Source organism: Podarcis bocagei (assembly GCF_964188305.1).
Source record: "Podarcis bocagei genome assembly, chromosome: 10".
Lineage (NCBI taxonomy): Eukaryota > Metazoa > Chordata > Lepidosauria > Squamata > Lacertidae > Podarcis > Podarcis bocagei.
The window spans coordinates 17083931-17106459 of NC_138135.1; the positions used below are offsets into that span (position 1 = coordinate 17083931).

At 40.7% G+C, this 22529-nt stretch overlaps 1 protein-coding gene across 24 annotated transcripts in view; it reads right to left on the minus strand.

Annotated features, from left to right (window-relative positions):
- PLEKHA5 (pleckstrin homology domain containing A5) overlaps positions 1–22529 on the minus strand; it is a 191651-nt gene that overhangs the window by 32447 nt on the left and 136675 nt on the right. For 23 of the 24 annotated variants that reach the window (XR_014012085.1, XR_014012086.1, XM_081209790.1 and 20 more), the window contains 3 exons: positions 16015–16115; positions 14335–14450; positions 6859–7323 (listed from right to left, as the gene is read on the minus strand). Coding sequence is in view for 22 of the 24 variants with exons in the window: in XM_081209790.1 (XP_081065916.1) it covers positions 6859–7323; positions 14335–14450; positions 16015–16115 (682 nt within the window). In the remaining 2 variants the exon portion in view is untranslated. Of the gene's footprint in view, positions 1–6858; positions 7324–14334; positions 14498–14855; positions 15981–16014; positions 16116–22529 lie in introns of those variants that run through there. The other variant, XM_081209798.1, reaches the window with a different exon arrangement.

The following is a 22529-nucleotide window of genomic DNA, read 5'->3' on the forward strand; positions in this document are numbered from 1 at the left end:
GCCACATCTGTTGTGGCTGAGCAGTCAAACTCTCAACAAGCCACTTGTTTTAAGTAATAGACTCTGTTTTTTAGTTGTATCATGGATTTATCGGTATCCAAGGAAAACCATCTATGCACTCATCCCTGAAAGAGGTAGCTGAGATTCCCCTGGTGCCACAGAGGGGATTGCCCACACAATAGTGGGAATAAGATGGGGGAACCCTATGAGCTCGTTGGAGGAAAGCTGGGTTACAGGCAGCAAAATACACAATTTCCCATATGTACGGTGAAAAGGAGTATTCACATTGTTGGGGACTCTGCAAATCCCATAGCTACTGGTCTAGGGGAAAATGATCAGTTCCATTGCCCTACTGCTTAGATGGAAACTAACGCTGCAGAAGCCATGCTTCCTCATGGTGCTTCATACATAGGTATGCATATATGTTTAAGGGAAACAATTGTTCTGGCAACCACAACAAGAAGAGGGAAGAAAAAAATGCAGAAATGCAGAGGCCTTATCTACCTGTAGTCAATCTATGGAGGATGCAAAGCCATAAAAATGAGTCTTCTCCAGTTAAACATATGCAATGTCTGGCTTTGCTAATCTCTCCCAAGGTTTACCAGCTTCCTTCTATCTGCTTCCCCTTTTATACTATGGGCTACATTGCACATATCTTAGTTTTAAGGACAATTTTTTTCTTTCCCAGTATACAACTTACCGTATTTTTCGCACCATAGGACGCACTTTTTCCCTCCGAAAAAGCAAGGGAAAATGTGTGTGCGTCCTATGGAGCGAATGCAGGGGGGAGGCGGGCGGGAAAAGCCCCCAAGAGCACACACAAGCTCCGTGTGCTCTTGCGGGCTTTTCCACAGGAGGGAGAAGGGACTGACTGGCCGCATCAGTCCCTTCTCCCACCTCCCAGGAAAGCCAGGAGAAGCCGTGCAGCCCTTTTAAAGTGCGCGCGGCTTCTGCCGGTTTTGCGGGAGGTGGGGGAATTCCCCCACCTCCCAGGAAAGCCAGGAGAAGCCGCGCAGCCCCTTTAAAGAGCTCACGGCTTCTGCGAGAGGTGAGGGAATTCCCCCACCTCCCAGAAAAGCCAGGAAAGCCCTGCGCAGCGTCTCCCGGCAAGGAGAGGCTGTACGGGGCTAAAGGGGAAGGCAAACCAGCAAGTGGGATCCATCCCGCTCGCTGCCTTGCCTTCTTCCATAGCTGCGCGCAATCCCTCCGCAAGGAGACGCTGCACGGGGCTATGGCTTCTTTAGCCCTGCGCAGCGTCTCCCGGCAAGGAGAGGCAGCATGGGGCTAAAGGGGAAGCCAAAACTTGGCTTGCTCCATAGCTGCGCGCAACCCCTCCGGCAGGGAGAGGTTGTGCGCACCCTGTACGCTGTTCTTTGGGGCTGGGGGGGGAAAGATTTTTTTTCTTGATTTCCCCCCCTAAAAACTGGGTGCGCCCTATGGTCCGGTGCGCCCTATGGTGCGAAAAATACGGTAATAACCATGAAATCCTCCTTCAGAATTATGGTGTGGTGAACTAGTTTTATGGAACAGTTGGCCATCTGACCATACATGACCTGTTCAATTAATTATATATTTTCAAATTGGCCAAAAGCTCCAGTCCATTTGATTCATTTCCACCTTATTAAAGCTTCATGCGAAGGCAGTGCACTGGGAATGCTTGCAGGTAAGTGTGTGTGGTGTGTGTGTGTGTGTGGTGTGTGTGTGTGTGTGTGTGTGTGTGTGTGTGTGTGTGTGTGAAAAAAAACCTGAGAGTGACTAAGAATAATTTTTGTGTGAGAGGAGTAAAACAAATTTCTGTGCTCGCTAGCAGCTTAGAGGGTGTCATGTTCTTTCATTCTAAGTCTCACACCTTGCTCCCATTGGTGGATCTTGGGATTCTAGTAAAACACAAAGTAGATTCCACAAGGCTGAACACTGCCTTCCCCTGCTGTACAGCCCCAGGCATTTAAAGTACTTTTAAGGGAGTTGTTTGGAACACTGAAAACTGAATTGAGGCTATGCAGAGGCAGGATAAAGACAGTTGCAATATTGCTATTTCTTAAAAGGGATGCATTATCTGCTACTTGCCTTGAGGCAACTGCTAATCACCATAGGCAACCAAGTGAGAGTGACAATTTGCAGGCTTAGATAGGAGAGGGAGTAAGAAAGAGGTCTTCCTACCTAATTTCTACTATTTATATTTGTGCTCCTGAATTTGACTTCCTTTCATTACATTGCCCTAAGTACTGTGCTTTAAAGGTTTAATATCCTAGCAGTATGTTCAAAGAGAAAGGAATTTATTTGTTCCAAAGCAGTAAATAATGACATAAACCCTGCCGTCTCTCTTTTACAAATTAACTTCAAACAAAGCCATCATTTCTAAGTATATGACCTGTGTTAACAATTTCATCCATATTTAACTAACAATATGTTCTCCCTGATCAAGAGGATTTGGCTCCTGCCAGTTAATAATGTTTTGTAAATAGCTTCTGCTGTTATAAAACTCCTACAATGGAATGAGTTTGTTTGGGAATATAGCCAATGTAATGATACCATGACAAAACCTTTAAAAAGAATTCAAATTGGGATAGGTTCATGGTTCCTATGCCTGTTTACATTGAAAACAAAACCATTTAATGCAAACATGTGATGAAATGTAAAATATTCCACTCCTGCCCCTTCTTTCTGGGAATACTCGATTCATACTATTATATACCTTGAGTGGTACACATTTAGCACTGTGTCCTAGAATGAACATAATGTTTCTGATCACATAATCATGGTTTGGAGAATGGGACTGCGCTGTGCACTTGTGCTTTTCCTCCTTCCCCCTCACACATTAATTTACTTTTTCAAAGTCAACGATAGTGCAGAGTTATGCTTTTTATTCATAGATCCCAATTTTCCATGTATGGGTTGTCCCCCCCAAATATCATTATCAAATTTTGTTTATATGCATGCATACCCTTCCTTAAGCTACGCATACTTTGCCATGTGTAACACATAAATTAAAACCCCACTAAAACTGGGAGGAAAACTTAACATGGTTACAGCTGGAGGAGGAAGCTGGGAGGTACAATAAAAATGTGTAAAATGGGTTAAGAAATACATTCTAAAAATCTCAGGGCACCTCTGTGCAGACTTAGTTTTATAAAAAATTTAAATAGCCATAGCTCTATTTGAGTGACTATTGGATCCAGGATAAAGGATACCCATCACCATGTTAAAGAACATTAAGCCAACTAAGTTCCGACGTGCGGAAGTCAAAATAAAGCCAAATCAAGTAATATCCCAAGAAAATGACCAATATAACTCAAACTGTTGTCTTCTCCTCAGGTGCAATCGTAACTGAAGTTTGAAATCTCAAACACTTCTTAGCGCCTTTCATTACCTCATCAAAGTGATATTTCAAGTACAAGTCACATTTAAAGAAGTGGGGACAGGCAATGTTTTGCTTGACCTATCACATGTGACTGCTCTTCCCAAAGCAAACAATGGAACCAGAGTCTTTGCTCAAGTTGGGAGCTGGGAGTTAGAAAAGAAGGTGGGATACTGTGGTGCCACTTCTAGATACTCAAGTGGAATGCTGGAGTGCAATATTTTATAATAAAAAAACTGAGCAACGAGGACTAGGCACTGCTGTTCAGATTCCTGCCAAGGGTTTGCTGTCATGCAGAACCACAATTTCACATCTTAATACTACTTAGTGGTGTCAATCATTTAGTCACAGCATTAAAACTCTCTAAACAAGTATTGGAAATGCACTGTTGGTATTGTAAAACTTCAACTTTTAACACATCTACAGTATAAAAAGACACATGCCTGCTTTGAACATTACGATCAGCCAAGCCATGACTTCACACATATGTGCATATTCTGGGGGAAGAAGTCTGCAGCTGTTTTGCTCATCCACGTTTTGCTGATGCATCAAACTGAGCCTAATTGAGTTTGTGGTTTAGGCTTCCCGTACAAACAATAAGCTGTAAACCATGGGATGAACCTGGTTACAGTTCATACTTAATCCAGACAGAAGTAAACCACAAGCCTCGGTCTTGATGGCACTCTAAGACAAACTATGGCCTAGATCAGTGTAGCTGAGGAACGAAGAAGCTGCAAACTTCCTTTCGGGAGTCTGCACATTTGTGCTTGGACTTCACTCAGTTTAGCATGATGTGTGAGCCAAGCCATTGCTTGTAATTTGAAAGAGACCTAATGACTGCATTTTGATGATCATATCTTGGCTTAATTAACAGAGTTATAGAAAAAACCTTGTGCACCAACATACCGTCACACTACTCCTCCCTTCACAGGTGCTGGGAAATGAGTCAAGAATGATGGGTTTTGGCTTCTGAACAAGCGAGGGTATGAAACCATATTTTAAAGATGGCTTCTGAATTCTGGCTTATTTGGAACCCACTAACCATATTTCAGCTATAGCATGAAATTACAGATAACTGATTGCTCCCTGACTTGCTTTCTCACTCACACAAAGGGAGGGAAAAAAGCTTCTTTGTGTGAGGGAATTAGATTTATTCATACATTGGTTTATTAAACTTAGTTGATCAACAGTATTTTCTGCTACAAAAATATAAGGAAAAAGGCTATTCAACATTTTAATCATTGCCTTGCTGAACTGAGAGAGGAGTGTAAATAAGTTTGAAACAGAGCTATGCAACTTAAAACAGTTTTTTTTAAAAAACACAACAAATGTTGTAACCCATCCTGGGACCTGCTGGTGAACAGCAGGTAATAAATTTAATGTTGATGATAGTGATGATGATGATAATAATAATAAGCTCAGCATGGAAATGCATGATTTTCATGGAAGAAGTCGAACTCCCAGCATCATCAGCAAGTTTGTGAAATACTTCTGAGACCACGAAGAGCTCCTAACCGAGCTACTGGTATTAAGATGAGATACAAGAAGAAGAAGAGGAGTTTGGACTTGATATCCCGCCTTTCACTTCCCTTAAGGAATCTCAAAGTGGCTAACAATCTCCTTTCCCTTCCTCCCCCACAACAAACACTCTGTGAGGTGAAAATAAAAAAATTCCTTCCAGTAGCACCTTAAAGACCAACTAAGTTAGTTCTTGGTATGAGCTTTCGTGTGCATGCACACTTCTTCAGATAAGTGTGCATGCACATGAAAGCTCATATCAAGAACTAACTTAGTTGGTCTTTAAGGTGCTACTGGAAGGAATTTTTTTATTTTGACTATGGCAGACCAACACGGCTACCTATCTATATCTGTGAGGTGAGTGAGGCTGAGAGACTGCAGAGAAGTGTGACTAGCCCAAGGTCACCCAGCAGCTGCATGTGGAGGAGCGGGGAAGCGAACCTGGTTCCCCAGATTATGAGTCCACCGCTCTTAACCACTACACCACGCTGGCTTAATAGTTTAATAGTTGCAACAGGGAAAGTCTTCTGATGACTGGTTCCACTTTTGCTGGATGTCCAGACATGAGCATCAACTCCCCATGTCTATAGCCTCCTTTACAGGGTACTTGCATGAAGGGGCAATGTTCATAGAGAGGGGCATGAGGATCCACCATTGGCCCTATCCCAATAATGAGCAGCCTGCCCCAACCTTGCCCTTGATGTCCATGCATTAGGCACAAACATTTTCAACAGAAAAGCCTACATGAATAAATCTCTATGTGTATGACCAGGACTCCAACTCCCATGCATGTCAGGGGTGGGGCCAACAGCACACTCCCGTTGCCCCGAGCATTTCTATATATTGTGTGAGAGGAGCTTATATGCAATACACATGCAACACACAATCTCACACTGTGCAATCAACATCACATAACATGATATTATATGCCTTGGATTTTGACAAAATGAATCCAGAAGGGCTCCTATATTTAACATATGGGATAGGGCATGCCAGTGTTTAATATTTATTTATTACATTTGTATGCTGCACAATAGATCAAGGATTGTATCCAATGCTGGATATCACCAGAATTGATAGAACTGACATGACTTCCCATTCCCCTTCTTTCCCCATGCATCCCCAGTATCTGATCTAGCGAGTCCTGCAACACCCTGGAGAAGATTTTCAGGGTGTGTAGGGGTGGAATGCTAAGTTCTGTTGCAGACATGGAAGTCTCTTGTATGAACAGAATTGCAGCATTGGATGAAACCCTAGAAAGCAACACCAAAGATCAAGAACAGAAATCTCAGCAACAGACTGAACACAGCAGAGATAAAGTAATTGGTGATATCCCATGCTAGTCATAATTCTTTTGCTTCTTAATGAAAGAAAGAAATCTAGAATGAAGAGTGGGACAGAGCAGTAGATAAACAGGGATATTCAAAGTTGTGCTCTCCAGATAAACTATAACTCCTATCAGCCCCAATCAGAATGGGCCAGTAATCAAGGATGATGGAAGCTTTAGGCCAGTAACATCTGGAGGGCACCTTGTTGTTTGAAGGCAGCCCTGTTTAGGGAAGCTTTTATGGTTTAACAGACCACTGTATTTTAACATTTTGTTGGAAGCCGCCCTTTTGTTGGAAGCTGGCTAGGGAAACCCAGCCAGATGGGCGGGGTATAAATAATAATTTATTATTATTATTATTGTCTGCCCTTGGAACAGCCATTCTGCGAAAAATGCCCAACTTTTTACATATGATTGTTACCAGAAGTCTATAGGACTTTAGGACAGAGTGCAATATAAATCAAAATAAATTTAAGTTCTAGATAGGCCTTGAGATGCTGTTTGAAATCCTATATTTTAGCAACAGAGGTAATACAGGATCATTTCAGGAATCCTTTGGCGCTTCAACTAAGATTTTACTGCAGCATTAAACAGGGTCACAGTATACACTGAGACCAAGAAGTCAGGATTGGCAAATAATTCTGAAATTACTTACCCTCTTGTTTCTTCATCTTGCCCCTTTCCTCTCTGTATTTTAATCCATTGTTCCAGCTGAAGCATTGAATTAGTTCTCTGTATAACACGTTCAGATTCTATGTGTGAGTGAATGGTGTTGTGATGGATTCCATCTCCAGAGTCTCCTAGAATAAGGTTGACAGCTTTCTCTGACCCATTTAAATGAATTGGCCTGTAGTGTCCTGATGGAACTGTGTTTGCTGGCAAAGTCCCATACTCTGACCCCAAAGGATTCAGTTTTACGCTGTTGATTTTTGTTAAAGGTCTATCACGCCCAACTTTTTGAAATCCATATTTTTCTGCTTCTAAGGCCTTTTTGTCTTCCATTTTGCTCACTTCTTTGTTCCGCTGATTATTCTGTGCCTCTGGTTTAATTAGCACTCTGTGGTTTGCAATATTATTCACTTCACGAGGTGGTGTGTTTTCAGCAGTCATCTTGTCTGCTCTAAAAAAGGAAGAAATACACACTGGAGAACAACATCACTAGAAATATGCCAAAACAGGTACACTTGGGTGTGTTTACTAAGCAGAATGCAATTTCTTCAGTCTTAGAATCATAGAGTTGGAAGGGATCCTGAGGGTCATCTAATCCAAACTCTTGCAACTTATGCAGCACTTACAAGATAGGCAGCCATATAGGGTACAAGATTACAGACCTCAACAAAAGTACTGAACTTTGAACCCACACTGATATATATTGTACTCTCTTAACAAAGGAAAGAAGTGAAGAGAACAAGGGATGATCCTGAACACTCTTTTGCCTAAGCATGATGAGAGATCAGGACTGTGTCTACCTCTGCTACCCATCACTGAGCTCCTGCCCAGCTCTATACTTGCTGGATGTCCAGACATGAGCATCAACTCCCCATGTCTATAGCCTCCTTTACAGGGTACTTGCATGAAGGGGCAATGTTCATAGAGAGGGGCATGAGGATCCACCATTGGCCCTATCCCAATAATGAGCAGCCTGCCCCAACCTTGCCCTTGATGTCCATGCATTAGGCACAAACATTTTCAACAGAAAAGCCTACATGAATAAATCTCTATGTGTATGACCAGGACTCCAACTCCCATGCATATAGACATCTATGTCAGGGGTGGGGCCAACAGCACACTCCCGTTGCCCCGAGCATTTCTATATATTGTGTGAGAGGAGCTTATATGCAATACACATACAACACACAATCTCACACTGTGCAATCAACATCACATAACATGATATTATATGCCTTGGATTTTGACAAAATGAATCCAGAAGGGCTCCTATATTTAACATATGAGATAGGGCATGCCAGTGTTTAATATTTATTTATTACATTTGTATGCTGCACAATAGATCAAGGATTGTATCCAATGCTGGATATCACCAGAATTGATAGAACTGACATGACTTCCCATTCCCCTTCTTTCCCCATGCATCCCCAATATCTGATCTAGCGAGTCCTGCAACACCCTGGAGAAGATTTTCAGGGTGTGTAGGGGTGGAATGCTAAGTTCTGTTGCAGACATGGAAGTCTCTTGTATGAACAGAATTGCAGCATTGGATGAAACCCTAGAAAGCAACACCAAAGATCAAGAACAGAAATCTCAGCAACAGACTGAACACAGCAGAGATAAAGTAATTGGTGATATCCCATGCTAGTCATAATTCATTCCAAATAACATTATTGTACTAGCCATTGGCCATGCCAAATCTGAATCAAAAATAAATACAAGCAAAAGGAGTGTTGCGCCACAAATAATGGCCTCTATTTAGATCTCTGTGTCTCCCTTACAGTTCACTGCTATATTGTCAAGGGTTTTCTTTCTGATCTTTTTGGCCGCCAAAGCAAAAAGGGTGACTTTATGAGTCAATGAAGCATTTATATAGCTAAGAAACCACAGAATCTTCTCTATTGGGGAGAGACATCTTTCCTGTGCGGATGGTAGGGTGAGAAACCGCCTCCTGAGTCAAATGTATAGTGGGCAATATAGTAAATAGTGCAACCTGTGGTTGCCCACATATACAGAGTCTGTCTTCGTATGGCACCCTGTTATATTGTTCATCAAGGACTGCAGAGGGCATAGCTTGAAAATGCAGCTCAGTAAAAGCAAATCTAGGGATGCGGGTGGCGCTGTGGGTAAAACCTCAGCGCCTAGGACTTGCTGATCGTCAGGTCGGTGGTTCGAATCCCCGCGGCGGGGTGCGCTCCCGTCGCTCAGTCCCAGCGCCTGCCAACCTAACAGTTCGAAAGCACCCCCGGGTGCAAGTAGATAAATAGGGACCGCTTACTAGCGGGAAGGTAAACGGCGTTTCCGTGTGCTGCACTGGCTCGCCAGATGCAGCTTGTCACGCTGGCCACGTGACCTGGAAGTGTCTTCAGACAGCGCTGGCCCCCGGCCTCTTAAGTGAGATGGGCGCACAACCCCAGAGTCGGACACGACTGGCCCGTACGGGCAGGGGTACCTTTACCTTTACCTTAAAAGCAAATCTAAGTGAGGCTGGCCAGACATTGGGCAGTTTTTAGAAGGGGAATAGTCATAATTCAGAACAGACTCATTGACATCAGTGGTCTTAAGCCTACTGATTTCTATGGGTCTACTTGATCACTTATGTTGGACATCACCCACTGTCTTAGAGATGCAGCACTAGAAGAAACTACTACTACTTAAATTCTGTGTTTGATATACGGTAACTATTAACACAGGGAACAGCCCCAACTGCAGTATTCAATCTGACAGCTATGAAAGGGGATAAAAATTTGAAGGCAAAAATTTCAGACTTCATAGTGTTGAAAAAGCGCACTTTGACTTCTTTTTAGCACTTAAAGCCTCTGAAATCCTCATTAATTTCAAGCCATCTTTTGTGATGGAGCAATATACAGAGCTGTCTAGCTCCTGGACCTCCTGTGCTAGACATTCAGTAGATAAAGGGAAATATTATCCTATTTTAAACTTTACATGGTCACTGACATCATCAATTTGCTTCATTTGGCAAGTTTCATGTCAGTTATTCATCTTTGGGAAAACACTTGTGGCTTCTATAATTACAGTGGGGAAAATATCTGCTGACTTGAACTGTGGTGTAAAATAATTGTATTTATCAGAAACAGTAACAGCTGCACTGTTAGCATATTTACCCTGAATTTACCCATTCAAATGTTGGCAGATCCACCGCTCTTATTAAATTTTAGAGGCTTGCTTTCGCCACCATCCCACTTTTTCTTTCATTCTCATCTTCCAACTAGTATACTGCATTCAAGTAGGCCAATCCTCTCTCCAGTCCCAGTCCCACAACCTGCTGAGTTCTCCCTCTCTCCCACCAATCTATTTTACTCACATACATTGTGTCAGCTGGCTCCTCCTTTCTGCTTAAAATTTCAATCTTGTTGTTCCTACTTTTGAAACACCTTCCTCCTCCTAAGAAATCCTGCATTCAGCTCCTGATTTCATCTCCTTTACATTTTGGTCATGTTCTTATCTTCCAAGTATGTTCTGCCTGTTCTTTATATCTTATTTCACTTTCACTCCTTCCCCTTGAGATCTAGGACACTGCCCTTTTTCTGGTTCTCCTGTTATAACTGCTAATTGTTGTCCTGTCCCTTTTCATCTTTCCCAATCTCCGTAGGAATCCATCAGAGCTCTCAACAATTTTCATATCTGCTAAAGTTTCAGCTACCATCTTCAAGTGGATTACGTTTTTCCTAAACTAATCTCTCACCTTGCCCAATCCCACTGAATTGTCAAGTCAACTGTTCTTCCTAGCAGCCTCACTGACATTTCAAAAATAATATGGGTATGAAGACAAGTATATTTATGCTCCAACTCTCTCCTCTCCTGTTACCACTGTTATTTCCACTTCTCATTCACTGCGGGGGGGGGGGGCATCTTTACCTGTCACCAGATACATTCTCCCACTTCATTACTGGCCAAAGTTAATCTCTAACGAATTGTTTTCAAATGTCCTGCCTTCAATTAACCCTTTTCACACAGACTCATTCATCTATTGAGAAATCCTGGTGGCAAGGATTTGCTGGTGATTTTAACCGAATTAGCACCACACTCTCTACCCCACCCCCATATTGCCTATTCTAGCAAGCCTGTCTGTTGGTAGGTCTGCTTAATGTCTTTAGCTACTCTTGCCTCCCCCAAATATTAAGGGAACATTATCATTCATCTAGCCTTACCAAGAAGCACCATGGATTCTAACCACATGGAATCTCTCTCCCACCTTACTTCCAATTTGAAATGCTAACCTTACTGCAGCGCAACACTTTACTCACCATCAACACAACTTCATTCATGCTTTTCTAACTGGCTTTTTTCAAGCTTTTTCTTTTACAGCCTGAGGAGTCTTATTGGTCCAAGTTACTGGGGAGGGCGGGGTGAATGCCCACTGCCAATGCTATGGTTTTTTTTAGAGTAGGTAGGGAGGACTTGAGTTTCCAAACAAATTAAATTCTCTTCCCCTAAACTTTCCAATGCCTAGGTGATGATTTATTTGTTTATACAGTGCTATATCATATAAATATCAAAACAATGTATAACAGTATCTATACATAATAAGAACACACAAATATTAAAAATCAAAGATCATGATTTGCTTAAAGCTGTCAGGTAACCAATGGTAACCAGTGTTCTATTCCATTTTGAAGCATTTTGAAATAATCCCCACCCCAAAAGGATTCATGGAACAAGCCCCTGTTTGGGGACCCTGATTTTATCTCATCTTAAAGTCAACTATCTAAGGAATCCTAGACATTTACAGTCTTATACAGAATTCAAATTACCATTTCTTTTATACATCATATGGGCTTGATTCCTTTTAAAGCAACTCTTTTTAAATCACAATACTGTCTTTTGTTCTTCATCTATCTGCCTACTCATGCCTAAAACATTGATATCATTCTTTCTCCATGAATGAGACTTGGGTCACAACCACAACTTTCCTGCAACTACAAATTACAGGAGGGGATCAGTAATGGAAAACAAGCTCTGAGTCATGGAAGGCTGTCTGCTCGTAGCCTTTTCATTGAGAAACCCCTGTTTCACCAGAAAAGGATTTCAAAACTATAGGTCTAAATTCTAGATTGCTGCAGCCTATTCCTTGTGGGACTTGCCCCCCTGTCATCATCTTTTCCTTAAACCGAATTTCAAAAGACATCTGCTAAAATCATGTATTTTCTGCTGTTATGCTCATGTCATTCTGATGCTTCCTTCAAAGCCTGAAGTCCTAGCATGCATTACACTCCCCCTTTCCTCCACTGACGGTATGTCCCTTTATTCTTTATTCCATTCTTAATGGAATAAAGTTTTAGGATACAGTCAATCTGGGAAAGCAGTGAGATTTCAATAATAATACAACTTGCTGGTAGAAGATAGTGTTTGATAGTTTACTTGCATATGACGCAAAAATTGCCAAAAATTATAGGCAGTGAATTTGGGATATCATTTATTGATATTTCAGCACAACATTGAAAGTTGTTGTAGGAAAGCTTAATTTAACTGATAAAGGAAAAGCAACAGTGTTTTGGAAAATGCCAGTGCATTCTTACGAGTGACCTAAATTAGGGAAATAATCAAAGTTGTAACCACATGGGAGCTTGTTCCATCGTTTGAGTGACAAGTTTAAATGGGCTTTTGCTTATTTAAAACAGTTAGGATTAATTATTCTCAATAGATAGACCCCTCAGGACATTATTAAACCTGAGTCTACTTATAACAGAAAAAACTCCACCAGACCTCGATCTGTGAGACTACTTACAATTAAGTCTCTAAGGCCAAATAGCTTCAATAACATGTGTATTATATATAATCATTGCTACTGAGCAGAGATCTAGAAAATATATTATATTGCTAAAGATGCACAGAGAGATAAGAATAAGAGGAGAACCTTGCTAGTTCAGGCTAAAGGCCTTCTTCTAGAGCCCAGTCCACAATGGACAACCAGATGTCCATGGGAAGCCCACAAGCAGGATCTGAGTGCAACAACACTTTCTGTACACAGCGACTGGTATTCAGAAGAATACTGCCAATGGCAGTGGAGGCAGAACATACTAGCCATTATGGCTAGTAGTCACTGGTAGCCTTGTCCTCCAAGAACCTGTCTAATCCCCCTTAAAACTGTCCAAGTTGGTGGCCATCACTCCATCTTGGAGGGGCAAATTCAATGTGCTGTGTGAAGTGCTTTCTTTTATTTGTCCTGAATCTTCTAATATGCAGCTTCACTGGATGTCCCCAAGTTTTACTACTATGAGCGAGAGAGAAACCTTTCCACTTTCTCCAGACAGAATCAGAAAAGCAAGAGGTCATACATGGCGCATTTCCTATGAAATGTTGTTTCACCAGCAAATGTTCAGGCTGTTGTTTTTTGGCATGAAAAAAGGGAATAGAAAAAGAGGCAAGTTGCAGCTTCTCTCCTCCCCAAGCACCATTTTCAGTTATGGCTCATTCAAGATGGCTCCAAATTAGTGTAGTCAGCAGAATGTAACCCAATTTTCAGTATGCTCTAATTCTAACATGGGAAGAACTACCTATTTCAACTATTAAAAATGCAGTACAGTAAGCCTACAATTTATGTGAAGATTACGCTTCAGGGATTGCGTCGAAATCCAAAATCATGAAAAGTCAAAACACATTGGGTTCAATGGTAGGTGGGATTGCTTAAGGCATTTTCTCCAGAACTATTAACTATTTTTAATTTATTGTTTGAATTTTTTGAATGGGGTAGGTTAAAGGTTTCAACTATCTGGTCCAGCACATTTCTAATTCCACAGGCTCTTGTCCTCAAGCCATGGAGGACTTCAGCCCACAGAAACCTTTATATTTATAATTAAAAGTCTTGTTTTTACAAGCTAAAATCATGTGAGCAATGCAATGGATGAGGTATAATGTACTACAATAGTCATGGGAAGTTACCCCATCATTAACTCTTTATCAGCTTATTGTAAAGCGTTAATGCTACATAAAATCATTCTATAATACAGTACTATGGGTCATTCAAATCAGCTTATCACCTCTTACAATTCATCATCTCATTATTGACACAATGGAGTCAAACTCTAACTATGTAAGCCACAAATTGTGCTGCTCAGTTGGATGTACACTTGTCTGCTTCCCCAGCTCCAGTAAATACTTTTGAACAAGTGCTGCCTGCTCATACAAGTCTCTTGAAAAGCACTGGACCTTGATCGAGATGGAGGGAAAAGCCCATTGTTCCAAGTATGGCTTGCTAGGATGTTTTCAAAAGCTGGAGATGTAGTAACACACCCCTAAACATGACCTTGAAGGTTCACATAGGGGAGTCATCTTTTAACTGAAAAATGTAATTCTAAAATGTTGATGCCTGACAAAGCAATTAAGTATCTATCAGAATTAGCATGACTCATTTGTCGAGACATAGCTACACAAGACAGAAAGATAAAAGTCTGGTAGTATAAACTAACACAGATGCTACAGCACTGTCAACCTGTGTTACCTTTTCACAGGCTCTGTCTGTACAAGAGCTGCATCTATCATGGCTTTCATCCATAACTCCATTTCCTTCCCTGTATCTGTGCAGAAATAATAGGTCCTCATGTTTGGATGAGCTGCCTGATTGGAAATGACATGGTCATTGTGGTGGGGGAAGTTACGATAGTCTGTAAGGGAGCGAGAAGAAAACAAATAGAAGAATATTACTGGTTTCCTTAATAAGTAATTCATTGGTTTTAAGATTTATTCAGGCTGCCTCTAGAAACTCATCACACGGTAACTAATACAATGTTATTCAACATCATGCTCATCTTTTGCGGCAATTATACTAGGGGAAAAACATATCAGAATTAAATTTGTACGCCTTGTTGTTTCACTGTGCACCTGCTGCGCTTCCAAGTGATTTCTACGAATTACAGAATAAAAATTCACTGTTGGCATCTGAGAAGCACAGATTATAGAAATATATTAGCTCAGGTGCTTGGGAGTCAGGACAAAATAGCAGGTTCTAAATTATGTACTCACCCATTAAAACATGCAGTGCAGTTTAGTGTACTCATCATCAACAGGAGCCCAAAGAAGTTCAAATCCAGGAAACAAAATGTAAAGTTAGGCGAGTTTGTTTAACAGAAGAGCAGCTACAATTCATCTAGCATACATTAAATAAAATAAACCTTGTAAAAATGAAATTAGTGTTCAAGGGCACAACTTAAAGCTGCTATTAATTACTTTGGTCTTGTCCAAGTTGGCAAGTAGCTAGCAAATGCTCACAGAACTATAGATTACAAGCAAAATCTTTTAAGCAGCCCTTCTACAAAAATAGAGGCACAGTGGGCAAGTAGTAAACTATGCCTAGGAAGGTAGATTAGACTTCATATAGTGAGAAGATGGCCCATGAGTTTCATTCGCACCTGGTGTCACTTGCATGCCCAATTGTTCCATGGAGACTCAAAAAGCTCCCAGAGAGCAGAGAAAGGAAGATATCAATGAATGGGATGCTAAGGCAGTGAGATAACTGAATTCCATTGAGGCACGCCAACATGGCAGAGGATATAAGGTTGCCTGCAGACACATACATTTCTCCAGGGAATGAGGGGACTTCTAGTACTGTTAAGGCTACAACCATCCAGTTTCAGGTGGGTTACAAAGAAATCCAAAAGAAGGTAGAAACAGAGGGTGAACAAACCTTCTCTAAAAGGGTAACACAAGGATGGGAAGAAGTGTGTGCACATATTTAGGCCTTCAAGTGATAGATTTCAATACTGACAAAAATGACCCAATACAACTTCTAGATCGTGGAGGTTGCTGATGGAAGAAGCTGCAAAAATGTGATTATGTGTAGGCATCATCTTGAGACACAAAATTGACTGAACTGCTCATTTCCCACACCATCAAAGAAGAGTACACCTAAACTAAAGAAGCAGGATCTTTGAAACAAAAAGCTGTAAAATATGCAGTCACATTGGAGGAGCCACTAATGTTGATAACACTAAATACTGAAATTTACTGCCTTTACAAATGATGGTTTGTTCTTGTAGCTCTCTAGAGAATAAATTATGATATTGGGGTAGTCTTCAATCTGTGTCAGCTTTTGCCTAACCTGAAATCAACAGTGAATGTGTTCACAATCATGGTTTCTTGATCACCTGCACACCACAGACCAAAGGATAAATAATATTCTTACCTTAAAAGCATATTTGCGATTGATGTGATCTTCAGAAGAAAGCATAGATATCTGAAAGCTGGGAAGAAGTATGCTCCCCAATATTCCCTCTTCTTTTTCATCTAGGAATAACATAAAAATGGTTGACTAAGCTAGCAAACTGCTGCTGCACTGTATTCTAGAACACTGAAACAGACATTTGCACTTAAAACTTTTTCCAGATGCTTAAAATTATTGTGGAGGAAATTCAGGGCAAATTCAGCGACTCCACCATTTTAGAACAACAAGCTTCCAAATTTCATAACAGGTCTTTAGGGAGCCAAAGACCATGCCTTTGGACCCCAAGGAGCAAAACTAGCCCATGAGAAAACAATGGCTGAGAACTTGCTGGAAGTCCACTTTATGAAGGATGAGGGAGGGAGGGAGGCCCAGCCCATCATTGTCTATTCCCTCCTCAAGATTTCTTGCCTGCTAGGATTCTTGACTGAATGTTGAACACACAGACAGCATTTGTGCAAACAGAAATAGCCTTCAGGAGTTGGAAGAGCTCATCTAAACTGTATCATGTAGTTCAGTCGGTAAAAACTGAAGTGAATCCTTGGCAATCAGCAAGGAATACCACTGCAAGCATCTAATCCTCTGCCATCTCTGCAGTGCCCTCTGCATTCATTCATCCATCCCTCACCCAATGTCAGCAGGGAGCATCTCAGATCAACAGTCTTTGTGAGCTTAGACCGCCCATGGTTCTCTTCTTACAAATGCTGGGTGAAGTATCTCAGCAGACTGGAACAGTGTTGTGAATCCCCCCACCACTCATCAACAGAAATACTTCACTAAACAAATATTATGAAGGATTCAATTGTCTCCTGAATAGCTGCATTAAATCTGGATATTACAGTTAATCACTGGAATGGAGAAAAGGGTTTTAATCTTGCTTTTAACTCTACCTCAAAGCACTATGAAGTGTGGAGTAGCTAATGATGCCTCTTCAATAGAGGAGCTGTTTAATACATGAAGGCGAACACACAAATTTGCAGTTCATGCGCCTGCCAATGCCCCCTGTGTGAATGCGGCAATCACAATGAATGCCTGGCCCAAAACAAAAGCTATCACGTACAACAGCAGAATGCTAAGTATTCAAGCCATGTTTCTTACGGCTGTCTTTAATGGTAACATCGAAGGAAAATGACACTATTTTTCCAAAGTGAGCGTGCAGCCTGCAAGGCAGGCTAGACTAAAAGGACCATGCTATTAATGCCTAAACATAAATCTTCTGCAATACAGAAAGTACAAGCCATTCTTGACCAAATACACTTTTGGGTGAAAAGTTTCTAATATATGAGGGCATTTTGGTATGCTAGTACCCATGACAGAAAATGTAACTGTACAAGTATTGTATGAAATTCAGCAGAATGAAATTCACAATATCATACGGTTTGGTCATCTTAACTTTCATGCTCAAAGGCCACAGCAAGTTTTAATATATCTGGATCTAAATAATATCTAAAAGTACTATATTAATTGCCATGCTCTTAAAGGCATCTATACAAATAGATGCTCTAGAGTGTGCTAGAGTGTGTGTATAGTCTTATCTTTATTATAGTATTATGGTCATCATTTGAGACTACAAACAACTCCCAATTTACTTGGGGGGTTACATTCCAAGGGACCATGTGTTTAAGTGAAATCACATATATTTGAAACACCTCTGAAAAAGCCTGTAAACACCCAGTTCTGCCTCCACCCCTGCCCACCCCCTACTCTGCCCCTTTGTGTGATGCTTTTGGGTCACTTCCAGGTTTGGCATGGTCACACACATATCTGACACATCTAAAATGGTCGCTGCCTGCATGTACAGTCCACCAGATCTATGCAAGACCTGTGGAAACCAATCAAATCCATGTAGACACAATGCTTAGTAGAAATACTAGTTTCGCTGGAGAAAAGAAAGGCAAACCAACCACTACTGACTGGTTCACAGCATCAACCTCGGAACACAACTGGCAGTGGCGGAACCAAGGTTGGGAATGGTGAAACGAGAGAGAAGAAACTGACGGGAGTATATCCAAAATTAAGGAATATCTGTGACAAGAAGCCCAGTGCAGGTGCAATTGTGGCTTCCTGAAAACAATGGTTCCCAAATCAAGATCCAGCTTTGTGGCTCAGTGCTTTCTTCCCAAAGCATAAGTTCTATGTTTTATATACAGCCCCCTCCTGCTGTTGGTCTATGACATGGCCTGGCTCTACCCACAGCCAGACAATAAATAGATGGTGACTCCATTAAAAGTGTACTGTAGCAAGAGGCCAGTGATTGCTCTCTATTACCCACACTGAGGCAAGCTTTGAGACTTTTCTCTACTAAGGGGGAAACTCTTTAAAAGAATTGGATCCCCCTATTCCGTCAGAAAACCTCTTATCAATCTATACCACAGATAAAACTGCCTAATTTTAAGTGAATTATGGGCAGGTATTATTTCTAGTAGATATGTACACAACCACTTTTATACTGAATTTATTTACTGTACCAACATTGTATTATAAATTCCCTTTAGATGAGTTTTTGTCCACAGATTTCTTTGCCTCCTGCATCTATTTTTATTTTCACATAGAAAATAAAAAGGAAACAATAAATAAAAGAAGACTCCTTTATCCTAGGCCTTCAATTAGAATGGTTATTCAATTAGAATGCTCTGTTGCTTGCAACAAAGGTGAAATTGGTCTTTTATCCTCCAGCAAAAGCAATAAAAAGGATGCTGAAAACAGAATTTTTATAATACCAGAATAGCAAGCCTCTGCCAGGGATAGAAAAACAGTTTGTAACTTACGAAACATAAATAAATGAAGGCTCTGTGTGTTTGGAGTGGGTTTGCTTAAAATGCTGGTGCAGAATAGAGTGGAGATCTGCACATCTCTCTGGCACAGTATGTATGGGATATGCGATCCAGTCCAACCTAGAATAGTATGTTGTAGTTGAAAGCATGAACTACAGGCTAGGAAACCTGTGGTTCAAATCTTAGCTCAACTACAAACTTCCAAAGTGGCCTCAGTCAAGTCAGGATCCCTCATAATCCAGTCCTCCATCTATAACATGGAGTTAAGAACACTGGACTAGTTTACTGGATCATTATAAGGATTACTGAGTAAGTGTGATTTGAGCAATTGGGGGAAATGCTATGTACGTATAAATTTATTTTAAGTTTTATAGATTGCCTCTCTGTCATTACAACTATAACAAGTCCAATTACAGTTAAACTGCAACACTACTCAAGTGATGGTAGCAGCTCTAAACATATTACCGATATGTTATTCTACTGTAGCTAAATCTAAGTATATGAAACTGAAATAATTGCCAAAAAAAAATTGTATTGAAGGTGTCAGAGGACTAATAAATTCATTATGACATATACATCTGTGGACCACAGTCCAACTTATCGGATGCAACATCTGGTGAAGATTGCCTATTCTTCTCCTGCTTAATTGCCTCAATTTCCTCTTTTTTTCTCCCTTGTTCCTCTCTCCTTAGATTGCAAACTCTCTGGGGTAGGGACTTGTATTCTCATGATATTATATTAATGCCAAACAATAACAAGTGCTGTTTTAAAAGTACAAATGAGCCCAAGCTTCCACTTCTGATGCTTTAGAACTGCTGCAGAAGAAAATGCACTGGGCAAGACGGATGAAGGACAAAGTGGTTTCAGGTGACAGGAAGAAAAAAACAAGGACAGCAACTTGGACCTGTCATGTGTTTTAAAGTTTCCCAAGGACCAAGCTGAAGGAAAGCAAGATCAATCTGAGAAAATACCAGCCCAAAGTGACAGGAAAGAGCATAGTTGCTCTCCGCGCACATTCTGCTTCAGGGATCCACACCCTCCAAATCAGAAAAGATGGGAGGAAACCAAATTAGAGAACCACATTCTCCCCCTCCAAACTGATTTGGAGAGGTCCAAATCAGAACTACAGTGGTACCTCTGGATGCGAACGGGATCCGTTCTGGAGCCCCATTAGCATCCTGAAGCGAATGTAAGACGTGACTGATCGTCTGCAAGTCACATTTTGCCGCTTCCGTGTGTGACGTCATTTTGAGCATCTGCGCATGTGCGAGCAGTGAAACCTGGAAGTAACGCACTCCGTTACTTCCGGGTCGCTGTGGAGCGCAACCCGAAAATATTTAAGCTGAAGCGTATTCATCCCGAGGTATGACTGTAGAGAACTTTGTGTGAACCTACACAACCTTTATCAAATGGTATTATAAGCATACATATTAAGTATAAGCTAAGTTTTTTTAAAAAAACAAAACAAAACAAAACTTAGCATTCAAACATGAATAGGTGAGGGTTAATATGTCTGATGTGTTCTCATAACCATTGCTAATGCTTGCAAATGATTACTAGAACATCTGGTTATCTAACTCCATCTGCTTCCATTGCTTCCCAGAGGATGGGTATATAAATAGCTCTGGTTTATTTATTCATGCAATCTAAGCATATCAGTTTTATATTTCTTATCTAGCCTAAAACCAATAATTTAATCAAGTGGAAAATACTGAAGAGAATTAGCAACACAGATAAGAAAAACTTTTGTACTAGGCTATGGTTAATATTCTCGATGTGCACAATGGGATATTTCTCAAAAAAGCCAAAATGGTTGCCCTGAATGAAGAAGTTGCATACTTGTGTGAAGAAAGCTAAGCTGATTTTTCTTCTAAGCAGGAAAACCCACCAACAATCTGGCCACCTACCTAATTATAGTACAATTTTAGCTCAACCAAAGTCTCCATGTCTAAAATTACAGTATTACAGTTACACTAATTTTGACTCAGCAGTGGCTTGTTTTTTTCAACAACCTATAATCTTTATTTTTAAAAGGAAAAATCCACACAATGATTCTGAATTCATTAAGTTGTTACCACATGAGAAATTTGGTGCTTAAAATCACCCTAAATGTATAATGGTCATTTTGCAGAGGGATTAACTCAATTTCAAATGATTTTTTTAAGTTTTACAGATTGCTGTTATGATATTGCAAAATCTTGATTCCCACCTCATTTCAATATCATGAATTGTGTATTAATTTCTTGATTTCATCAATGGATGCTCTGAATTTCATCACCCAAACTCAAAAGTTTAACCCTTCCTGATATTTTCGCCTTACTACCTCTCATACAATGAACAGCCAATATTCAATTACTGCTGATTTGGCCTTACTTAAACAACCCCTTCCATCTCAGATTGACAGACTGCCATTTTGACTTGAGGCTGGGCTTGATAGTTGTTTCAAGACACGTAATACTTATAGACCACAGATATGCAGAACATAGAATCATAGAATCATAGAGTTGGAAGAGACCACAAGGGCCATCGAGTCCAACCCCCTGCCAAGCAGGAAACACCATCAGAGCACTCCTGACATATGGTTGTCAAGCCTCTGCTTAAAGACCTCCAAAGAAGGAGACTCCACCACACTCCTTGGCAGCAAATTCCACTGTTGAACAGCTCTTACTGTCAGGACGTTCTTCCTAATGTTTAGGTGGAATCTTCTTTCTTGTAGTTTGAATCTATTGCTCCGTGTCCGCTTCTCTGGAGCAGCAGAAAACAACCTTTCTCCCTCCTCTATGTGACATCCTTTTATATATTTGAACATGGCTATCATATCATCCCTTAACCTCCTCTTCTCCAGGCTAAACATGCCCAGCTCCAACATGAACATGGCGTTTTGCACATCTTAAGCATAAACAATGTAAAATATATTTTTAGAAGTTTGTACTGGGGCAAGTTGAAGAATTTTAGAGTATTATGCTGAAAAAAGTTAGATAATAAAGGGCAAAGTTACTAAGAGCTTAACTTATATTAAATGTTTCAAATGTTATATTTACTTTTGAAGCCCACCATGATCTTTGCCAAACTATCCAGTCTAGTCACAGTTTACTGGATCTACAGGCCATAAACATCAAATGCAGTGCAGAGTTATCAAGACAACGAACAGATTGCTATTCTGAATGTTTTTAGTTTATAATTATTATGAGAATCAGCTGGAAGGAGAGTGGTTATCCCTCAGTAATGCATATTTAATGTATAATGGACTGAAACAGCAAACATTAATCCTATAAATACTTTCAGCTCATGAAAGACTTTCATGTAGCCATTGGTGGTGAACAAGGTACATGCACACTTTTCATTCCAAAGGCAATAGAACAGGGGAAGAATAGTTCTAGTCAGAACAAGAGTAGGGGATCTGTGACTCTAGAAAAGTTGTTGGAATGGCTAATGGCCAGGATGGTAGAAGCTGTAGCTAACACCTGGAGGACTGCAGGTTCCCCATCCCTGGTTTACAATGTCAACAAGTTACATGGGGGGGAATGCTTTAAAAAGAGTTGCCCTGGGTCGCTTGTAGTTAAGCTTCTTGTAAACCTGCTTCTTCACATCACCCCACCCCTCACCAGCTACACAAAAAGCACTTAGAACTGCCTTATTGCATGGAACTAGTGAATTAAGAGGAATAGGAGGGTTCTCTGGGCACAACAGTCAAGTGTGTGAACT